Source organism: Bison bison, unplaced genomic scaffold, assembly GCF_000754665.1.
Source record: "Bison bison bison isolate TAMUID 2011002044 unplaced genomic scaffold, Bison_UMD1.0 scf7180017864217, whole genome shotgun sequence".
Lineage (NCBI taxonomy): Eukaryota > Metazoa > Chordata > Mammalia > Artiodactyla > Bovidae > Bison > Bison bison.
In genome coordinates, this window is record NW_011494789.1 from 410,503 (window position 1) to 430,149 (window position 19,647).

Sequence of the window (19,647 nt, forward strand, 5' to 3'; positions counted from 1 at the left end):
AGACTAAAGTCCATTGAACCACTCAGCTGCTGAGAGTGGGAAACCTGCAAGTGAAGGAGCCAGGACCCCGGATCAAGAGCGACCTCCCCAGCGTCGTCTGTAGAGAGTTCAAGTTGAAGACCTTCAACGATCTGACTCGCACTTCCGCCCGCCACCGCCAGGGGCGCCCGGGCCTCGCGGAGCTTGCAGCGCGGCAGGAGCCGGTGGGGGTGGGGGGGGGTTGGGGTGGGGGTGTGGCTGCAGGTTGGGGCTCCCGCCCCGCCGGCTGCGCGGGTTCGCAGTGCGCTGAGGAGGAAGCGCTGGCGGCCCCGAGAGGGAGGGAGCAGGCAGATCCCAGCTCAGAACACCCGCCTGGACACCGTGGGTTTTTGGGGTGGGGGAGCCCCGGCGACTTTGAGCATGGACCCCGTCGCGGGAACCTTTCTCAGGATGCTCTTTCTTTTGTCTGCCCAACCCTGGAGTACATTAGCAGCAGGGAATACTTGTGAGTACAGCACATCTTTTAAAACTTATGCTGACAACTTAGAATTCGTGTTATTAAAAAATAATAATAATTGAATTTTACAAATGGACTAGCTGGCCTGTTTCTGAAAATGAGGCATTTAAAAAACATCGCAAAGTCCCAACGCTTGGATAGGACAGTTTACAATGGTTTTCCCACTTGTCAGGTCTGTGAAACACAAAGCCTGTTTGACTTTTTGTCTGTGAGCTGAATTTTGTCTGTGTGCTGTTGTTTTGAATATTCATTGAGAAAGCTCAAGTTCTAGTAAAACCTAAAATTAGCATGAGAATATTGAGGCGGACAGAGACCAGAGAGAGAAAGAAGAAGAGAAGATCATGCCAATGTGGTCATTTGTTTCTTTTTAATACCAATGCATTTTGTTGGATTAATGTAAGAAAGAAAATCGCTGGCCGACCTGGCCGGGTCCTGCATTAGCATAGATGGTTGCTGCTGGGGCTCTGCGGAATTGGGTACCAAGAATTCGGGAGCTGCACAGGCGGGCGGGCTCCGCAGCAGAGCTCAGATGGCAAACCTGGATAGTCAGAATTCCGGTAAGGATAGACCCTCCAAAGGTAGATGGCTTTTGCTGAAAGGAAAAATAAAACCTGCCATTCAGGTTCATTTGCAAGTGTACATGCTTGTATATTGTGATCTGTTGTGTTTCTGATTTTGTTGGTTCCGTGAAGATATATTAACCCCTCAGTTCTGAACTAGCACCGTGAGTGATCTGAAGATGCTAGTCAAATTGATTCAGCTGACCTCAGGGCATTTTAATCTGAAAATCAGAAAAAGTTTTCCAAGTGTTATTCAGATTAAAATCTCCATCACAGAGCTTTTCTTTTCTTGAGGGATTTTAAGAAAGCCCCCATGTCCTCCTTCCACATCATATTCCCTTGAAGAATTTTTAAAAATCAAGTTGTAGGGAGTAAGGTAAGCTAGTATGTATTTCAAGAAAGTGCTAGTAGGCATGTTTAGAAACTGATCTTGTTTCTGGATATCCAGATTTAGCTGGAGTGGGGGAGGGGAAACAACTCTGCCCTCACAGTGAAGTTTGCACTAAAGTGAAAAGCATTTTGTACAAATACAGTTACCCTTCCAGCATTCATCCATATATGCCCAGTCTGTGATACTTTTGTGCTGTCATCATTTAGTATTAGCTCATTTAATGCCATGTTATGTGAGTCACTCCTAAAAATGAGCGTTAGCAAATCCTGCCCTGTGTTTCAGACACAATTTTAATTATCTTTGTGTACAACTTCCATGAGTTAATTAAAATGGGGGCATTTACATGAAATCCATAGGTCCTGCAAGTCACTTTGTCACTTTGCTGAGAACTTAAAAATGACTAGTACTGAATGATTTGCTAATCTGAAAGAATTATAGAATAATTTAATGCAGTACCCTGAGGTGCAATTGAAAAGTCACTGGAGGTCACTCTTACTTAAAGGAAGCAGCTTCAACAGTCCTTCCCTTGTAAGATAAGCAGAGTTCTGTGCTGCCTTTCTTGTTTCCTTAGATGTGATTATAAGATACTGGCAAGATCAGTTGTTTGTATATTTATTTTTTTCTCTTTGTGTTTTGTCCCCTGAAATCCACAGAGGTATAATGTTCTTCATACCGAGCATCTTTTTAGCAGTCACATGCTCTGAGGTGCTTCGTGTCTGAATAGCCAGGCAGATATCCCTTTCTGAGTTGGATATGTCTCCCAACTCAGTCCACCTGGATCTCTGGCTGACTTCAAATATCATTGCTAGTTTTAACTTTTCAGCCTCTGTTTTATTTAGATGTATTTAGTACTCTTGTCTAAAGTTCAGTGAATTAAAAGTACCTATGTAAATTTGCATTGTTAAGAACATTTGAGATTCTATAGTTAAAATCCTTGATCACCACACAGATGGCTGTTACAGTTGATCAAGTGTGAAGTATATATTTAAATGACTTTGTAGACGTAAAGATTCATAGAGACTACACAAAGTGATAATTTCTTGGTAATCGCACTTGACAGTATCCTTTGTAACCATAGCTTCAGAGGCCAGTGAATCTCATTATAATCCATATTAGCTAATTGGATCAACTGGGTTTTTCCTTAACTCTAGAATGTTTGGGAGGCATTTGTTTGTATATGTAGATTTATATACAAACAAGGTGTTTCAAGCATGTATTTGAAATTTGTTATTACTTAAGTCAGGGTAGAGGTTTTTTTGTTTTTGTTTTTTTCAGTCCTGTCCCATCATTTGAGAAATTCTAAAAAGGAGATTGCCACCTGGATGGGAATTAGGCTTATGAAAAAGAAATCATAAACATCAGCATTGCTCAAAGCTTTTGATGGCTAACCTTTTTATTCCTAAGAAGTATTTTAAGAACTCAAGTAATCCTTTCATATAAGATTTTAAAACTAACAAAAATGAAATATTCTTGAGCCCTAATAAGAAAATAATGATAACTGCATGTACATTTTTAAAAGGTACAGATCTTTCCCCCCAAAGGATCCAGAGACATTTTTACTCTGTTTACAACTTATTCTTAGTAGTAAATCATACAGAGGGGTCAGCCTGGGTGAGGTTCTGGCATAAGACATCCTCTCAAGATATAAGACTTGCTTGAAACATTTGGCATCTCAGAAATTACCCATGTTTTGAAATGAATCTTTACAATTAATGGCAAGTTTTAAGTCAGGAAAAGTCTGTATGGAGAGAGTAATGTTTCTAAAGAGCAAAAACCATGGACTTTATGTGCATGTGTATATATATGTATTCTCTGCCTTTTTGAAGATAAAACAAGTTGAATGGGCAGCATCTCCAAATTTTGACCTAGGACTTGATATGTAAAAATCATGTACCTCTACTTGGTTTGCCTTCTCGTACTCTATGTACTTAGTCAAGATGACTAAGGTACTCTCTGTATCTTAGTGTGGTGAAGACAGTGGCTGGTTCACTTACTTTCCACTATGAGCCACAAGTGGAAGAAGGCAGTAGCTCTCTGCTTTAAGATTATCCCTGTGAATCTACTATTTCTTTGTGAATTTCCAGATCTTTGGGGAAAGAGGGAGGAGAAGAAGAAGAGGTATAATCTGAATAGAAAATGTCAATATTTTGATTGCATATTTGGTGTTGTAAATCTGTCTCCTGGATCACATATCACTTTGATGAGTAAGGGTCAGTCTTTCCTATTAAGGAACAACACAATTGGAAGTTAATTTACAGCTGAATTATTTTCCTAGAAGTTGATGCCCTCCCTAACCCTACTCCCCACTGAAAAGAAAAAGGACTGAAGCCTGTGTTAGACATTTCAACTGCTGTTGATGGTGATTATTTAACATGAATGATGACATTTATAGATGAAGGGATTCAATTTAATGAGTATGACCCACTCAACTCCACCTTGCAATTTTCTCTAGAATTTTCATTTTGTTTCCTTCCTCTGTCAAAAGTGTCCTTGTTATGAGGGGGGAAAAGATATATTCTGGCCCACGACAGGTGGGGCATACAATTTGAATGACTGTTTTAGGAGTGATAATCAGGATTTGTTTTTATCCATCAATATCTCTTCTCTTAACTCCTGCATATGTGTGAGAGGTCTCTGCTCATGATTGAGGGTTGTTGGCCAACATGGAAAACAAACCTGTCATCCTCATGTGATACCTAATGCTTGATCTAAGCAATAAATGTATTAGCACCTCAGTTTAAAGATTTGTATCAGATTTGAATCCTTTCTTCATTGGAGGGTTGGCTTCCTTATGTGCTGAAGTGTTATTGTGTCATCTTTAATGAAAGTTTATTATTATATTCCTCTCATAGAAATTATCACACAATATTATTATTTTGAAATAAAAATAATATAGATAGTATAATAGTGAGACACATTGTATGAATTATCCTAACCCAATAATTTGATTAACCTGAAGAATTTGGTATAAAGGTAAATGCAAGCAGAATGGAGGAACTGAACATAATGCTTCAACTGCTAAGAAGTATAAAATCATGAGAATTTAGGTGAATGTCTAATAGTGCGTTTATCACATATGCCTTCTTGAGGATATTGTTTTCAGAACTCTTTGTCATTTCAGTGGGCACTGATTCTGTGTAATTATTTGCTAAGTGTCATCTACATACTTTACTGCTAAGTGAGCACCATCAGTCTCAAGTACTGCTATGTGTGCTATGACTGTATAGTCCATAAAGAAGTTTCACCTTGGATAATATGGACTAAAATCCTGCTAATGTTTTGGTTGGTGCAGGTTTCTTTGTGTCTCATAGTGTGCTTAATGTTTATCTGAAGTAAGTCTGCTTCTCCAAATTAATCAGGATTATCCCTGTGAATCTACTCTTTATGAATTTCCTTATCTTTGGGGAGGAAGAAGAGATATAATCTGAATAGGAAAATGTCAGTATTTTGGTTGCATATTTAGATTGAATTATTTGTGACTGCCCATTTCTGAAAGGCATTAGACCATCCGTAATATGTTCCTTGATTTAGGAAGAGAGCCTATCAGAGGATGTGCCCCTGGAACAAGTGAACAGGGAATCCATTCGTGATGTAATGAAACGTGTTGAGGAAAATGAGCATGGAATATGGACAGAAGCATAGTAAGCAATGGATCAGTCTTTTTGGAAAGAATCAAAAAACTAGTAAACAGACTTAAAAAAATCATATTTGAATAAACTTCCCAGAAATACTGAGGTCAGGACATTTTTAAAATTTAGGGAAAACAGTGGCAGTTTTTTCCTCAAAAAAAAAAACAAACTTACTGAGTCCATGTGACTATCAACATGGAGTGACAGGCAAGGCTAGGGCTGTGCTTTGGGGGGCCTGAAGCTTATGCAGTTTGGGGAGACTCTTTAAGCAAACAAACATAATGACTCTAAGGACAGATTATCAGTGACCCTACCACACCTGAAAACCTGTTTGGGGGAGAAGACTGCAGCTCAAGAAAATCTGCTCCTTTGAGTAAATCAACCAAATCAGGAAGGAAGGAAAAAAGGAAGGAAAGTCGCTCAGTCATGTCCACCTTTTTGCGACCCCACGGACTCTACAGTCCATGGAATTCTCCAGGCCAGAATACTGGAGTGGGTGGCCTTTCCCTTCTCCAGGGAATCTTCCCAGCCTGGGGATTGAACCCAGGTCTCCTGCATTGCAGGTAGATTCTTTGCCAACAGAGTCACAAGGGAAGCCCACCAAATCAGGAATCCATTTGTAAAAAAAAAAAAAAAATTCAAAAGTACTAAATAAAGGACATTCTCAGTAACAAAAATCTCAATTAACTGAGCAAGTTTTAACTTGAATTTTCCCCTTTAAACCGAAATCAGAATTTCAATATGTAAGTATACTTATAAAAGTTTAAAAGAGCTCAAACAATTTGGAACTAATAGAACCAGGGTTTACCTGTAATTCTGATTTAAATCTTGAAAAGCAAGTATGAAATTAACCTCTAAATCTTCTCCCTACTTACATTTTAGAGCCCTTAAAGGCTTGGCGTCAACATCCAGAGTTCTTTAGAGTAACTTCTGAAGTGTTCCCACTCCATCTGCCCTCTGTGGTCCTCTGTAGCACCGATTGCTTTCAGCGTCTGTTGCACAATATTGGATAACTTTAAAAAACTGAATTACTTATGTCTGCCCATTTCTGAACAGCATTAGACCATGTGTAATACATTCTTTCAAAATATCATACTTGTTTTTCCCAGTTTGAGTTATGTGGCATAATTTTAAAGTCAATGTGCTAAGAACAATTATACATAACTTTTAAGTTAAGCAAAAATTAATACATTGCAAATCAACTGTACTCCAATACGAAATTTAAAAAATTAAAGATAATAATATAGCATGATCTTTTGATATTATGCAGGAAAATTGTTTAATAGACCCATATGATTGTTTAAGTATCTAGAAGAATGCACCTATGTCTGACTTGGTCATTTAGTATTTGATTAGAGTTTGGACACTACAATTGATGATTTCTTTTTCCATCAGGTACACATGATAACTACAAGTTTGTATTGCCTTGTAGAGCACTGATCAGCTTTTATGTAACCTAGCAATCTCATTCTAACCTTCCTCTAGAAATGCTTGTAAATTCCTAGTTTCTCAAAATACTCTTACTGGAGTAGGCATTAATGAGTTTATAAATCTTTAGCATACATTTGTTCTATATTTGTACGTGTTGTGTTTTTAACGTTTTGAAAATATTGCTTTGACATAGAGATTGCACATATCTGGCAGGTAAAAATATAATCTTGTGTGATAATAAATATGCTTAGTTTGGTTGTTGCTTTAAAATACATTTTCTTTCTGGTTCATTGGAAACTTCCCTTTTTAATAATAAAATAGGGAGTCTGGCTCACAATAAATAGTAAAAATATTCTCCTTAGTTTCCAGGTAATGGGTATTTTCAATGTACTGATTTGAAATGAAATTGAAACATAAAGTATTTGACATTTTAAGTAGTTTGAAGTTAAAAGCTTTATAATTTAAACTAAGTAATTTTTATTTAAAAATATATACCCATTTCATGGGCAAATTAAAAAAAAAATTCCTCCAAGGCTGTTAATCACAAATGAAAAACAAAAGTTATATCCTACCAGAATATGGATTTTATTACATTTTTATTCAGTAGTATGCCAGGACACGATACTCATGGAGGATGTGTTAGTTATACCTAACTTATGGAGAAAAACATAAAAATCTTTGCTTTTTTAACTGGCAAATATTATATTTTCAGATGTGTCACTTTAGTGATATGATAAATGGTGTATCAGATATTTAAATTTGTCTGTTCCTGAGTTTTATTGAGGGCTTCCCAGGTGGCACAGTGGTAAAGAGTCCACCTCCCAATGCAGGAGACTCAGGAGACATGAGTTTGATCCCAGGGTCAGGAAGATACCCTGGAGGATGAAATGGCAACCCGTTCCAGAATTCTTGCCTGGAGATTCCCATGGATAGAGAAGCCTGGTGGGCTACAGTCCACGGGGTCACAAAGAGGCAGACATGACTAAGCAACTGAGCACATATGCACACCCAAGTTTTACTGAGATGTGGTTTTGATAACGTATCACCTGTGGTTCCATCACTTGCCTTAGTTGCTGTCACTTGAAGAGAAGGGATTTTTATGCTGCATGTTCACTGGACCTCTGTGGGAGGAAGGGGCTTATTCCAAATAAGATTCCACCTTATTTTGAATCAGTGGCAGTTTAAATAACCTCAGTAGCCATATAACGCTGTGGCTTAGACCTTGTGTTCCCACATCCTCATTTCAGCATCATCTCACTACTTACAGTGTTCAAGACTCAATAGAAAGTTTCTCTGGAGTTCAGAAGCAAGCATGATACTGCTGTTTAGATGAATACGGAGTGACCTGCTGCCTTGGGACAGATCAGGTGCCACCTGCACCTCTCAAGGTTGTAATTAATTTTTTTATTTTAACATTTTTAAATTCTCAGGCAACCAAAGAGCTTGATAAGGTTAAGCTGAATGAATACATAAGGAATGGTGAATTGGTGGGGAAGTGGCAGAATGATACTTGTGTGTGCAGATATGTCTGTGTGTCTTAGGGGACAGACACACAGTTCTCTCTGGTAGGGCAGAGAGAACTGCTGATGGAATTAAAAACTGTCAATAGTTATAAGAGAGGCACAGACTGGATTAGGTGACAATCCAGTTATGGGATGGAACTATTTCTTATTTACTATGACGCAAAAGCAAATATTATTTACTTAGGATTTCTGAGTATGTGAGCAATCAAGAAATATAACGACATCTGTCCTGACCCAGTTGAACCCAGTTGAAACTATTGCCTGCATGTGTCAGAGGTATTCTGTGTTCTAGGATATTGGTATGCAGTCACCCTTAGAACCAGCAGCACTTAACCTGCCTCTGAGGCCTTCCCAGGTCCTGGTTCCTGTTAGTATAGTACTAAGGGATGGCTGGTAGGATTTTCATTTAAAGGCCAGTAGATATAATAAAGGGAATCCAATTAGCATTAGAAAATAATTCAATAATTTGATTCAAGTCAAAGAAAGTCATTTTAATCAAAACTATTATAGAAGAAAATATTTTAACAACTGTTAATATTTAAATGTCTCAGATTTGGCTGATTTAAGAAAAATAATATGTGTATCTATTGACATTTGTTTGAATGTTTGGAGATTATAAAAATTAAAGATTTGTCATGTAGCTTTACTTTTGCTATGTTTTTGATATTTAAAAACTTGAGAATAAGGACATTGCTACACTAAAAGTAATACAATGTAAAAAGAAAAAAATAAATAGCTGTGTAATGTCATAAAGCTAGCCAGCTGCTGTGTGTGAGTAATTCTTAGGTTTCTCTGCAATGCTCTTGATTCATGGACGTTCTGATAAGAAAACCTGTGAACTTGACATTTCAAGCCTATCCTTCTCTATATGTGAACTGTTCCATCACCGTGGGGGGTTAAAAAATTGGGGGACTGAAGAGGATATGAAGAGTTTAGTTAGATATATTTAAGAGAGTTTAAGGGAGCAAACACCAATTACTTTTTGCATTCTTAAATTTACAGGGAACATTTCTGAAAAAAAATTGGGCATAGAACACAGTAGAATTGACAAATCTCAGAGTCAGTTACCAATTAGAGAAAGTGGAATGATCTATTTTGAACTCTGGTACAAGGTTAAGAAACATAATATCAATTTTCCAGATTATAAGAATAAATGTTTCATCATCATAATTTACTATTCTTTGTCATGATGAGCTACTGATCTCTTTTAAGAAACATGAAAATCTAATCTTTGGGAGATTTGCATTGCTATTGACTGATTTCACTTATTCTTCTTATAGGTGATATTAATAGGATTCAGTTTTTGGAAGAGAGGCTGGATGTTTGTCTAGAAAAAGATGCTTTTCCTCATGAATTTTGTTGTAAGGTGAGGCAGGAGTGGGAAGATACATCCTGCAGACTATTGTGCAGTTGAACAGGGAAAGGACATATGTTGGATATTAATCAGCATCCCAGGTTCCTAGGAATAAGACTGGGTTACCCACCGTCCCTTACCCTCCCTCCCAACCCCCAGCATCCACATGCCAGAGCCTCCCATTTTCTTAGATGAGGTGATGCTGAGTGGCTGCCTGGGCCGACTTGCATGGATTTTGTTGGCCAAAGAGTGGTCCTTCCTCTTTCACGACTTCCTCTGGGCTCCATCCCGAGGCCTTCTGCTGTTACTCCATCTTACAGGTGTAAGAAGGACTGAAGTGGGAGGATGGCAGTGAGAATGAAAAAGTGACACTGCACATAAAGAGCACTTTCAGAACTTAATGGTTGTTTGATTATATGTGGAGTAATAAGAAATGGGAGTGTCAAGGATTGGGGTATTGGCAAGTGACTTAAACAAAAAGGGGAATTGTTCACATCATTTCATTTCAGGCAAGATTAGATCCAGGTGAGGTGATGCCATCAGTGTCAGCCTCTCTTCATCTTTCAACCCTGTCTTTCCAGTGTTGGTTTGATGCTCAGGCAACAATCTGCTTGGTAGCTCCATATCCAAGGTCAACCTTCGTAGCCAAAGTGATAGAATGCTTTCTTCTATTTGGACTTTGGTCCTTATCACCTGAAGCATTAAGCATGCACTTATTTATTTATCCCTTCAACCCAAGCTCCAAGAAAGCAAAGACTTCCTTTTTCTTTTTTGTTGTTTCCACTTCATGGTCCCCAGAGCTCAGGGGTAAGTCCTGGAAGACAGTGGGTTGGGTTCTCAATATATGTTTTTGGGTAAGTAAAAGTGTGAATGATTCTCTTTCTCAAAACATCCAGCAAGATCCCCAGGTCTATTATAGCTTTCACTGTTTTGACAGTGTTGTGATTGCTCTTTTCCAGCTACTATGACAGGAAAGGGTGGCTTTCTTGTGACCAAGGGAGGAGCCAGGAAGTGACTGCAACTTGATCTTTGACCAGGTGCTTTGACTGCATCACTTTGGAAAGAAAACAAAATGCACCATCCATTTAAGTAATTAGTTTAACATCTATTATGAAAAGTATTAGCTTCCAGGCTCTTATCGGCTTCATAGAACAGATGGTTGGATAAGTGTCTTCCTCCTTAATCAGATTTTAAACTTCCTGAAAACAGAATCTTCTTTCTTTGTCCCTACATTGCTCTGCTGTTGGTACTCAGTAAGTGCCAAATAAATGGAGAAATTAATATATTTTAAACATGCTACCTTGCAAGTATATGGAAGATCTGCAGAATCCCCCCATGTATTTTATAATTTTTTTATTTTAGGTGACCTAATAAAAATGAATTTTCATGTGACTGTCCCTGAACTCTCTATCAGCCACTGATTTGTTCATGGAAGCATCCATTGGCCCATTTTGAGTGTCTTATTTTCTTTTAGTAGCAAAATTTCTGACATAATTTCTAGCCCAAAGTGAAGTGAAAGTGAAGTCTCTTAGTCGTGTCTGATTCTTTGCGACCCCATGGACTGTAGTCTACCAGGCTCCTCTGTCCATGGGATCTTCCAGGCAATAGTACTGGAGTGGATTGCCATTTCCTTCTCCAGGGGATCTTCCCGACCCAGGTCTCCCACATTGTAGACAGACTCTTTACCGTCTGAGCACCAGGGAAGTCTCTAAGAATTGCTGTGAAGTCCTAAGGGAGAGCTTGAAAAGGTTAAGTGTCAAGAGAGCTACCGAGGACCAACAAGCAGCAAAGAAGAGACCTTCCAGCAAGTGTTATTAGACAAGATGAATGTATCTAAGGAGATCTTGATCAAGTCTGATCTCAGTCAGGCTCCATGTTCAGGAGGAGCCTAAAACAGAGGTGTCTGGAAGCAGTGTGAAATTGGCATTCTCCGTAAGTCTGGTTCATAGGGTCTACCTGATACTTGAAGCAGTATCTAATCTAGGTGGGAAAGGCTCCCTGAACATCAGGGCAAAGGACATGCAGGTGGCCAGGTGGCCGTTGCACTTCAGTGAGTTCAGTGAGGTGTCCAGTTATTTCCTTGACACCTACACGTCTAAATTTCTTTGAGCCATACCTGCCTCTGGGAGTAGGAGCCATGGACTCTGTGTCCAGTAACTTGTGACATCAGGAGGAAGTTCCCACTGGGCTTGCAAACTTGACCCCCCACCCCTGCCCTCAGTCTGGGCTGAGGGATTTCTGAGTCTGGTTATTATTGTCAACAAAATCTGTTATTATCTTTGAAAGTTTTTATGACTAGCTAGCTCAAGGGCATGACAATATACACATGCTGTCACATAGAGAATATCTGTATTTTCAAATGAAGATTGTTTCTATTTTGAGAATTACACAGAAGGGCACGGTGGAGGTAATATAAATGAGGATGATTCCAGCAGCACTCTTTCAAACAGCATAAAGCTACAAAATTCAACAAAACATACTAATGTAATGAACCACACTTTTAGATAGGCAGTGGAGTGGAGTGGTTATGAGAGGAATGTTTGGATTGGAATTCTAACTTCACAGGTTAATGCCAGCTGTATGACCTTGGGTAATGGACTTATCCTTTCTGTATCTCAGTTTCCTTGTCTCTAAAAATGTAAGTGACAATTATAACCCATCTCAGAGGATTGAAGATTAAATTGGGCTTCCCAGGTAGCACTCGTGGAAAATAACCCACCTGCTAATGCAGGAGATGTTAGAGAGGCTGGTTCAATTCCTGTGTTGGGAAGATCCTCTGGAGGATGGCATGGCAATCTACTCCAGTATTCTTGCCTAGAGAATCCTGTGGAGCCTGGTGGGTTACAGTGCAAAGGGTCACAAAAGTTGGACACTACTGAAGAGACTTAGTATGCATACATGAGGTTAAATGAATTAATATATGTAAATATTGTCTGGAACATATTAAGTCCTCAGTGAATTTTAGCTATTATGATTATTGTTCCTGTTGACCTCAAGTGTAAAGTCAGAAATGTGACTTTGGTTCATGACTGGGTAGAATAATTAAATAAGCGATTTTAGGGGAAGATGTAAACATCTTTGGGTATTTCTGTAATCCAAAGTGTTGTCACTAATAGTGCAGATTAAGATATTATTACAAAAGGATAATATTAAAAAGAAGTTTATGTTACAGAATTAGAAACTCTAACAGTATACTGAAACATTTCAGCTTTCTGTAATATCATATCTCTAAACAAGAAAACTTTTCTGATTTGGCTATTTGGATTAATTCGGCATTAGCAACTTTAATATTTAAAACTTCTTTCAAGTTTTTACATTTTTTCATTAGCTGAGAACAACTCCCCAGATCAAGACAGTATACCCCTGAAACATTAACTTCTTGTTATCGGGCTGTTTATTCTTAAAGTCTTCTAAGACACGTAGTATATGACCATCAATACAGATAGTCTAACTTTTATGATTGTGAAATGAGTGTTACTCTCCCAAGTAAAAAATACTTTGGATGCTTTGGGATGTCATCTCTATTAGAATGGGTATGAAAACATTGGTGTGGATCTTTGGAAAGAGAGCATTACTGGTTGATTTTTAAAAGGTTAAGTTTAGCTCTGTGTCTTGAATTTTCTTATGTCCCCTTTTCTTCAGTTACCCCATCATTGACTTGTTCAAGTTCTCCATATCTCTGGTATTTACTACTGTTTTCTCCATGATTTCCTGTCTCTGCCTTACCTCCTTCTAATCCATTTGCCATCCTGCTGCCAGAGTAATCTACCTAAAGATGACTTACCTGATGATCCTGCATTTCTGGTAGGGCTTTTCAAGTCTTCCCTCATATCACATATTCATTCACTCATTTATTCCTTGAAAGGTGACTTATCTTCACTCATGGCTCCCAATCCCTCTTTTAACTGACCCTACAACCACCTCCTACACTGGCATTCTTACATCAGGACTTTCACTTTCCCCTCCCTCTACTTATGGCACTTTCTCTTCATGTCTTTCTGTTGAATGCAGTCATCTAGGCTTACAGATCCATTTCCAGGAAACATATTCTCACAATAAAAATGAAAACATAAAATGCATGAGGAAACAAGTCACCATGAGTAAAAATCAGCAGAAATAACAGACTACTAAATCAAACCAAAGTAAATGTAGATATTGAAATAGATTTAGGATACAAAATGTTTTATATGTATAAAGAAATAAAAGATTAAAAGAATGGAAAGAATAAAAGACTATCAAAATGATCAAGTAGAACTGACAAAGAGCAGTATAGAGAAATGAAAAGCAGAATCATTGAAATAAAGAATTTAGTAGATGCTGAAACAGCAGATTACACCCAAGTAAAGAGAGACTCAGCAAATTAGAAAACAAATTTGAGATAAATAACCAGTGTAAACTACAGTCAGATAAAGAGATGGAAAATAGGAAAGCCAAGTTAAGGGACAGGATGTAAATATTCTACATGAAAAGTCTGCAGACTTTTCAATTACTTATGGAATATTTATATTTTTACTTAACAATAAACCAGTTTCAATAATTTAAAAATTAGTAGCAAAAAATAAAGGTGGCTCAGAGGATAAAGTGTCTGCCTGCAATGCAGGAGACCCGGGTTCGATCCCTGGGTTGGGAAGATCCCTTGGAGAAGGAAATGGCAACCCACTCCAGTATTCTTGCCTGGAGAATCCCATGGACAGAGGAGCCTGGTAGTCTACAGTCCATGGGGTTGCAGAGAGTCAGACATGACTGAGCGACTTCACACACACATGAAGAATAATGTGTCTCAATTATAAAAGCTCATATTATGCTGAATTAGATGAATGGAAAACAATAATTAAAACAGAAACACACGTACACATACACACACCTAGAAACATGGTCACATTTTAAACCACTAAAAATAATGATATAAACTGATTTTCTATAAAAGAATGATAGCTAGTTTGACCTCAGCAAAGCAGTAATACCAGGAGCAGAAAGAAATGTAGAAATAAATATGAGTTCTGAGGAAAATAACTTTTTAACTAGAAACTATTGTTTAAACCATCATAAAACTTGAGCAGAGAAGATAAAGAGGGAGTCTAAATTCTTGCTAATATTCTTGGAGAAATAGATCAAATTTAACTTTAAAAATTGAGATTAAAATTGTGTTATAAATAGAAGGATGGATCAGTAGAAATAAATTGAATGTGATATTTTCTGTGCTTTTCAAAATCATGAAACTGATTTAACTCTTTAGACAAATGTTTTCTATTTCATGTTTTAATATGATTGCATGTTTTTTAATGAAAAAATATTCTTCCTTTCATCTGCTAGCAAGAGTATTCATGGTTTAAAAAGGGGTGCTTGTATTTTAGAATGAGTGAAAGAGTTTATTTAAGCATGTGGGGTTTTTGTTTGTTTGTTTTACCCAACTTAGTTTTTTTCTGGATCTCTGTTGGCTTTTGGGAGCTTACCCATGAAAACCATAAAGGTTGATGAGTAGCACATCTGGGAGGATTTGGTTGACACAATTTAATTCACACCTTTACCATCATACTAGTATACTTAGAAACGATCACCAGTTATTATTGCTGAAAACTAATTGAAGCATTTTTCTGTGAGTGATTAAAATATTTGGCTCTTTCTCAGACTTTTAAATAAAATGAATTTGGATCTTATTATGCATTTTCTGTAAAAATCTGGAGTTCCCTGAGGTTAACAGATTTATAAAAAACATTTTTTATAAACTAATTTTAAGTACTATAGTCTTATATAATGCTTATATGTAGTCATATATAAACTATAGTCAGGTTTATGAAAGAAAAGGCTACTTTCATATCTGGTAAAGTTCAACAAATCCTGTGAATCTTTAGTTTCTACTTACTGCTGAATTAAAACATTTTACCTTCTAGCTGACCTAAGTGCTGCACACCAGCACAGTTTGGAAGGTTAGTAAAAAACGCACTCTTCAGGCACATTTTTAAAGAAATGTTTACTGTACCTTGTGAAAATAATACCGAATAGGTATTTTATCTTTATACATGAATCTAATGAGATATGAGAATGCACTTCCTTATTCAGTAGTAATCTAATTTTGTATTTACTTAAATATATGTGCTCATGGCTATGCACACACACATACACAATTGCTAAAATGATTGGATTTTTCATTCTCATAATAACAGTGCCCTATACTTTTGAATAAACATGAACAATTAAACAAAATGATTGTTTTATGGAAATTTTTTGGGCAGAGACCTAAGTTTTCAATGAACTGTTACTATTAATATTTACATATTTTTTAGGTAAACATTGCATAAAACAGTAATGCTATATTATAATAATAGGGTACCTCAGTGAATTAAACCAGAAAATATTTACCAGGAATTAGTTGTATTAAAACTTTAAGTATCATTTGAATCCAAATTCATAATATAAAATTTTTCTTTTTCTCCTATGTGATTTGTACACATTCTTGGAACGCTACAAAGAAATTACTATCTTGCTTTTTCTCCCTCCAATAAAATGAGAAAAACAGAATTTTAGGGAAGGGTCAAGAACAAATACTTGTACTTTGAATGAATTGATTGTACTTCCTGCCATTAGCTATGGAATGGCAGCTGTCCCCTATTAAATCTTATGGAAAAAAGAAAGAAGAGAGGAAAGGAGGAAGACAAGGAAGAAGGAGCGGGCGGGAGGAACAAAAGGAAAGTGTATCCAGATTATAAGACAGCATGTGAATAGACTTATCTGTAGTTGGACAAGCTTTCTGAAAGTCCCAGTTGATTATTTAAAGCTCCAAATACACATTTCTTTGCAATGATGTATATTCTGTTTTCTTATTCTACAACAAAGCAGTAAATCTTTACTTTGAAATATATTAGTTATTTTATTTTAATTTTTTCCAATGAAAATGCCCAAATTACCAAATAGAGTGTAAAAAAGTTTGTGTAATCTAAATCTTGTCCTACAAATGTAACAATGGCTATTTATGAATCAAGTATTATAGTACCAGGTGTTATATTTTTGTTAAATTTTGTCAGTTTTTAAAGTCACATGACATTTTAGAAAAAACATTCCTATAAACATAAATGAACATCTAAGCTCTTTATTTTCTTGGGCTCCAAAATCACTGCAGCTGGTGACTGCAGCCATGAAATTAAAAGATGCTTACTCCTTGGAAGAAAAGCTATGATCAACCTACAGCATATTAAAAAGCAGAGACATTACTTTGCCAACAAAAGTCCATCCAGTCAAAGCTATGGTTCTTCCAGTGGTCATGTATGGATGTGAAAGTTGAATTGTAAAGAAAGCTGAGAGCCAAAGAATTTATACTTTTGAAGTGCGGTGTTGGAGAAGACTCTTGAGAGTCCCTTGGACTGCAAGGAAATCAAACCAATCCATCCTAAGGGAAATCAGTCCTGAATATTCATTGGAAGGACTCATGCTGAAGCTGAAACTTCAATACTTTGGCTACTTGATGTGAAGAACTGACTCACTGGATGCTGGGAAAGATTGAAGGCAGGAGGAGAAGGGGATGACAGAGGATGAGATGGTTGGATGCCATCACTTACTCAATGGACATGAGTTTGAGTAAACTCCGGAAGTTGGTGATGGACAGGGAAGCCTGGCGTGCTGCAGTCCATCGGGTCACAAAGCATCAGACACAACTGAGTGACTGAACTGAACTGATAATTATACTACAATTCAGTTCAATCGCTCAGTCATGTCCGACTCTTTGCAACCCCATGAATTGCAGCACGCCAGGCCTCCCTGTCCATCACCAATTCCTGGAGTTCACTCAAACTCATGTCCATCGAGTTGGTGATGCCATCCAGCTATCTCAACCTCTGTCGTCCTCTTCTCCTCCTGCCCCCAATCCCTCCTGGCATCAGTCTTTTCCAATGAGTCAACTCTTTGCATGAGGTGGCCAAGGTACTGGAGTTTCAGCTTTAGCGTCATTCCTTCCAAAGAACACCCAGGGCTGATCTCCTTTAGAATGGACTGGTTGAATCTCCTTGCAGTCCAAGGGACTCTCAGGAGTCTTTGGCAACACCACAGTTCAAAAGCATCAATTCTTTGGCGCTCAGCTTTCTTCACAGTCCAACTCTCACATTCATACATGACCACTGGAAAAACCATAGCCTTGACTAGATGGACCTTTGTTGGCAAAGTAATGTCTCTGCTTTTGAATATGCTATCTAGGTTGGTCATAACTTTTCTTCCAAGGAGTAAGCATCTTTGAATTTTGTGGCTGTAGTCACCATCTGCAGTGATTTTGGAGCCCCCCAAAATAAAGTCTGACACTGTTTCCACTGTTTCCCCATCTATTTCCCATGAAGTGATGGGCCCAGATGCCATAATCTTCATTTTCTGAATGTTGAGCTTTAAGCCAACTTTTTCACTCTCCTCTTTCACTTTCATCAGGAGGCTTTTGAGTTCCTCTTCACTTTCTGCCATAAGGGTGGTTTCATCTGCATATCTAAGGTTATTGATGTTTCTCCCGGCAATCTTGATTCCAGCTTGTGCTTCTTCCAGCCCAGCGTTTCTCATGATGTACTCTGCATATAAGTTAAATAAGCAGGGTGACAATATACAGCCTTGACGTACTCCTTTTCCTATTTGGAACCAGTCTGTTGTTCCATGTCCAGTTCTAACTGTTGCTTCCTGACCTGCATATAGGTTTCTCAAGATCTATATTCATTATACTGTTAGTTAGACCTCTATGACTTATTTGTGCTTGATACAAGTTTGTACCCTTAAATACCTTCACTCTTTTCTCTGCCCATCCCCTAGTAACCATTTTATTATTTTTTTTTACAGGTTTCACTTTTTTAGATTCCACATATAATGACATCATATAGTACTTGTCTTTCTCTGTCTGACTTTCTCTCTTAGCATTGAAAAAAGTGAAAGTGTTATCACTTAGTTGTGTCCTACTGTTTGTGACCCCATGAACTGTAGCCTGCCAGGCTCCTCTATCCCTGGAATTCTCCAGGTAAGAATACTGGAGTGAGTAGCCATTCCCTTCTCCAGGGAATCTTCCCGACCCAGGAATTGAACCTGGGTCTCTCCCGCTGCAGGCAGATTCTTTACCATCTGAGCCACCAGGGAAGCCCCTCTCTAAGCACTGAAAGTGAAAGTCATTCAGTTGTGTCTGACTCTTTGTCTACCCCATGGACTATATAGTCCATGGAATTCTCCAGGCCAGAATACTAGAGTGGGTAGTCATTCGCATCTCCAGGGGATCTTCCCGACCCAAGGATCAAACCCAGGTCTCCCCTACTGTGGGTGGATTCTTTACTAGTTGAGCAACCAGGCAAGCTCAAAAATACTGGAGTGGGTAGCCTGCCCCTTCTCCAGGGGATCTTCCTGACCCAGGAATTGAACCGCGGTCTCCTGCATTGCAGGTGGATTCTTTAGCAGCTGAGCTATCAGGAAGCACCTTAGCATTATGTTGTAGCAAACAGAAGGATATCTTCCCTTCTCATGGCTGAATAGCATTCCACTGTGCATGAATACCACTTTATCTATTCATCCATTGATGGTCTTTTGGGTTGTTTCCATATCTTGGCTATTGTGAGTAAAGCTGTGATAAACATAAGGGTGCATATATTTTGTCAAAACTTTTCTTTTTTTTGGTAGGCAAGAAAAGGAAATTTATTAAAAGAGAAATGAGAGGGTGACTGACCCTTGAGAAGAACCAGTGTCCTTCCTTTTTGATGGGGTCCTTCTTATACTCTGCCAATGGAAAATTCTCTGAGGGAGTGATTTTTTAAATTTAATTATTTTAATGTGTTCTTGAGTTTGTTTTGCTAACATTTGGTTGAGAATTTTTGCATCTATGTTTGTCAGATATATTAATTTATTATTTAATTTTCTTTTCTTGTAATATACTTGTCAGATGTTATCTCTTTTTATGCTCTAATTTCATTACCAAGTTGTAGTATCTATGAAAAAGTGAAAGTGTTAGTCTCTCAGTCGTGTTCAGCACTATGTGACCTCATGGACTGTAGCCTGCCAGGCTCCTCTGTCCATGGGATTCTCCAGCAAGAATATTGGAGTTGGTTGCCATTTCCTTCTCCAGTCTCAACCCATGGATTGAACCCGGTTCTCCTGCATTGTAGGCAGATTCTTTACTGCCTCAGCCACAGAGGAATTATTTTTAACGCTCTTCTCCTTTAACACTTATGCTGCTGCTGCTGCTAAGTCACTTCAGTCGTGTCCAACTCTGTGCAACCCCATAGACGGCAGCCTACCAGGCTCCCCCGTCCCTGGGATTCT

General features: G+C 38.1%; 1 protein-coding gene across 1 annotated transcript in view; it reads left to right on the forward strand.

The window, feature by feature from the left end:
• Positions 1 to 259: 259 nt before the first annotated feature.
• Positions 260 to 19,647, forward strand: part of LOC104992524 (contactin-associated protein-like 3) — a 232,716-nt gene continuing 213,328 nt past the window's right edge. Inside the window, exon 1 of the mRNA XM_010845436.1 lies at positions 260 to 484. Coding sequence (XP_010843738.1) covers positions 400 to 484 — 85 coding nt within the window. The 5' untranslated portion in view covers positions 260 to 399. The remainder of the gene's footprint in view (positions 485 to 19,647) is intronic.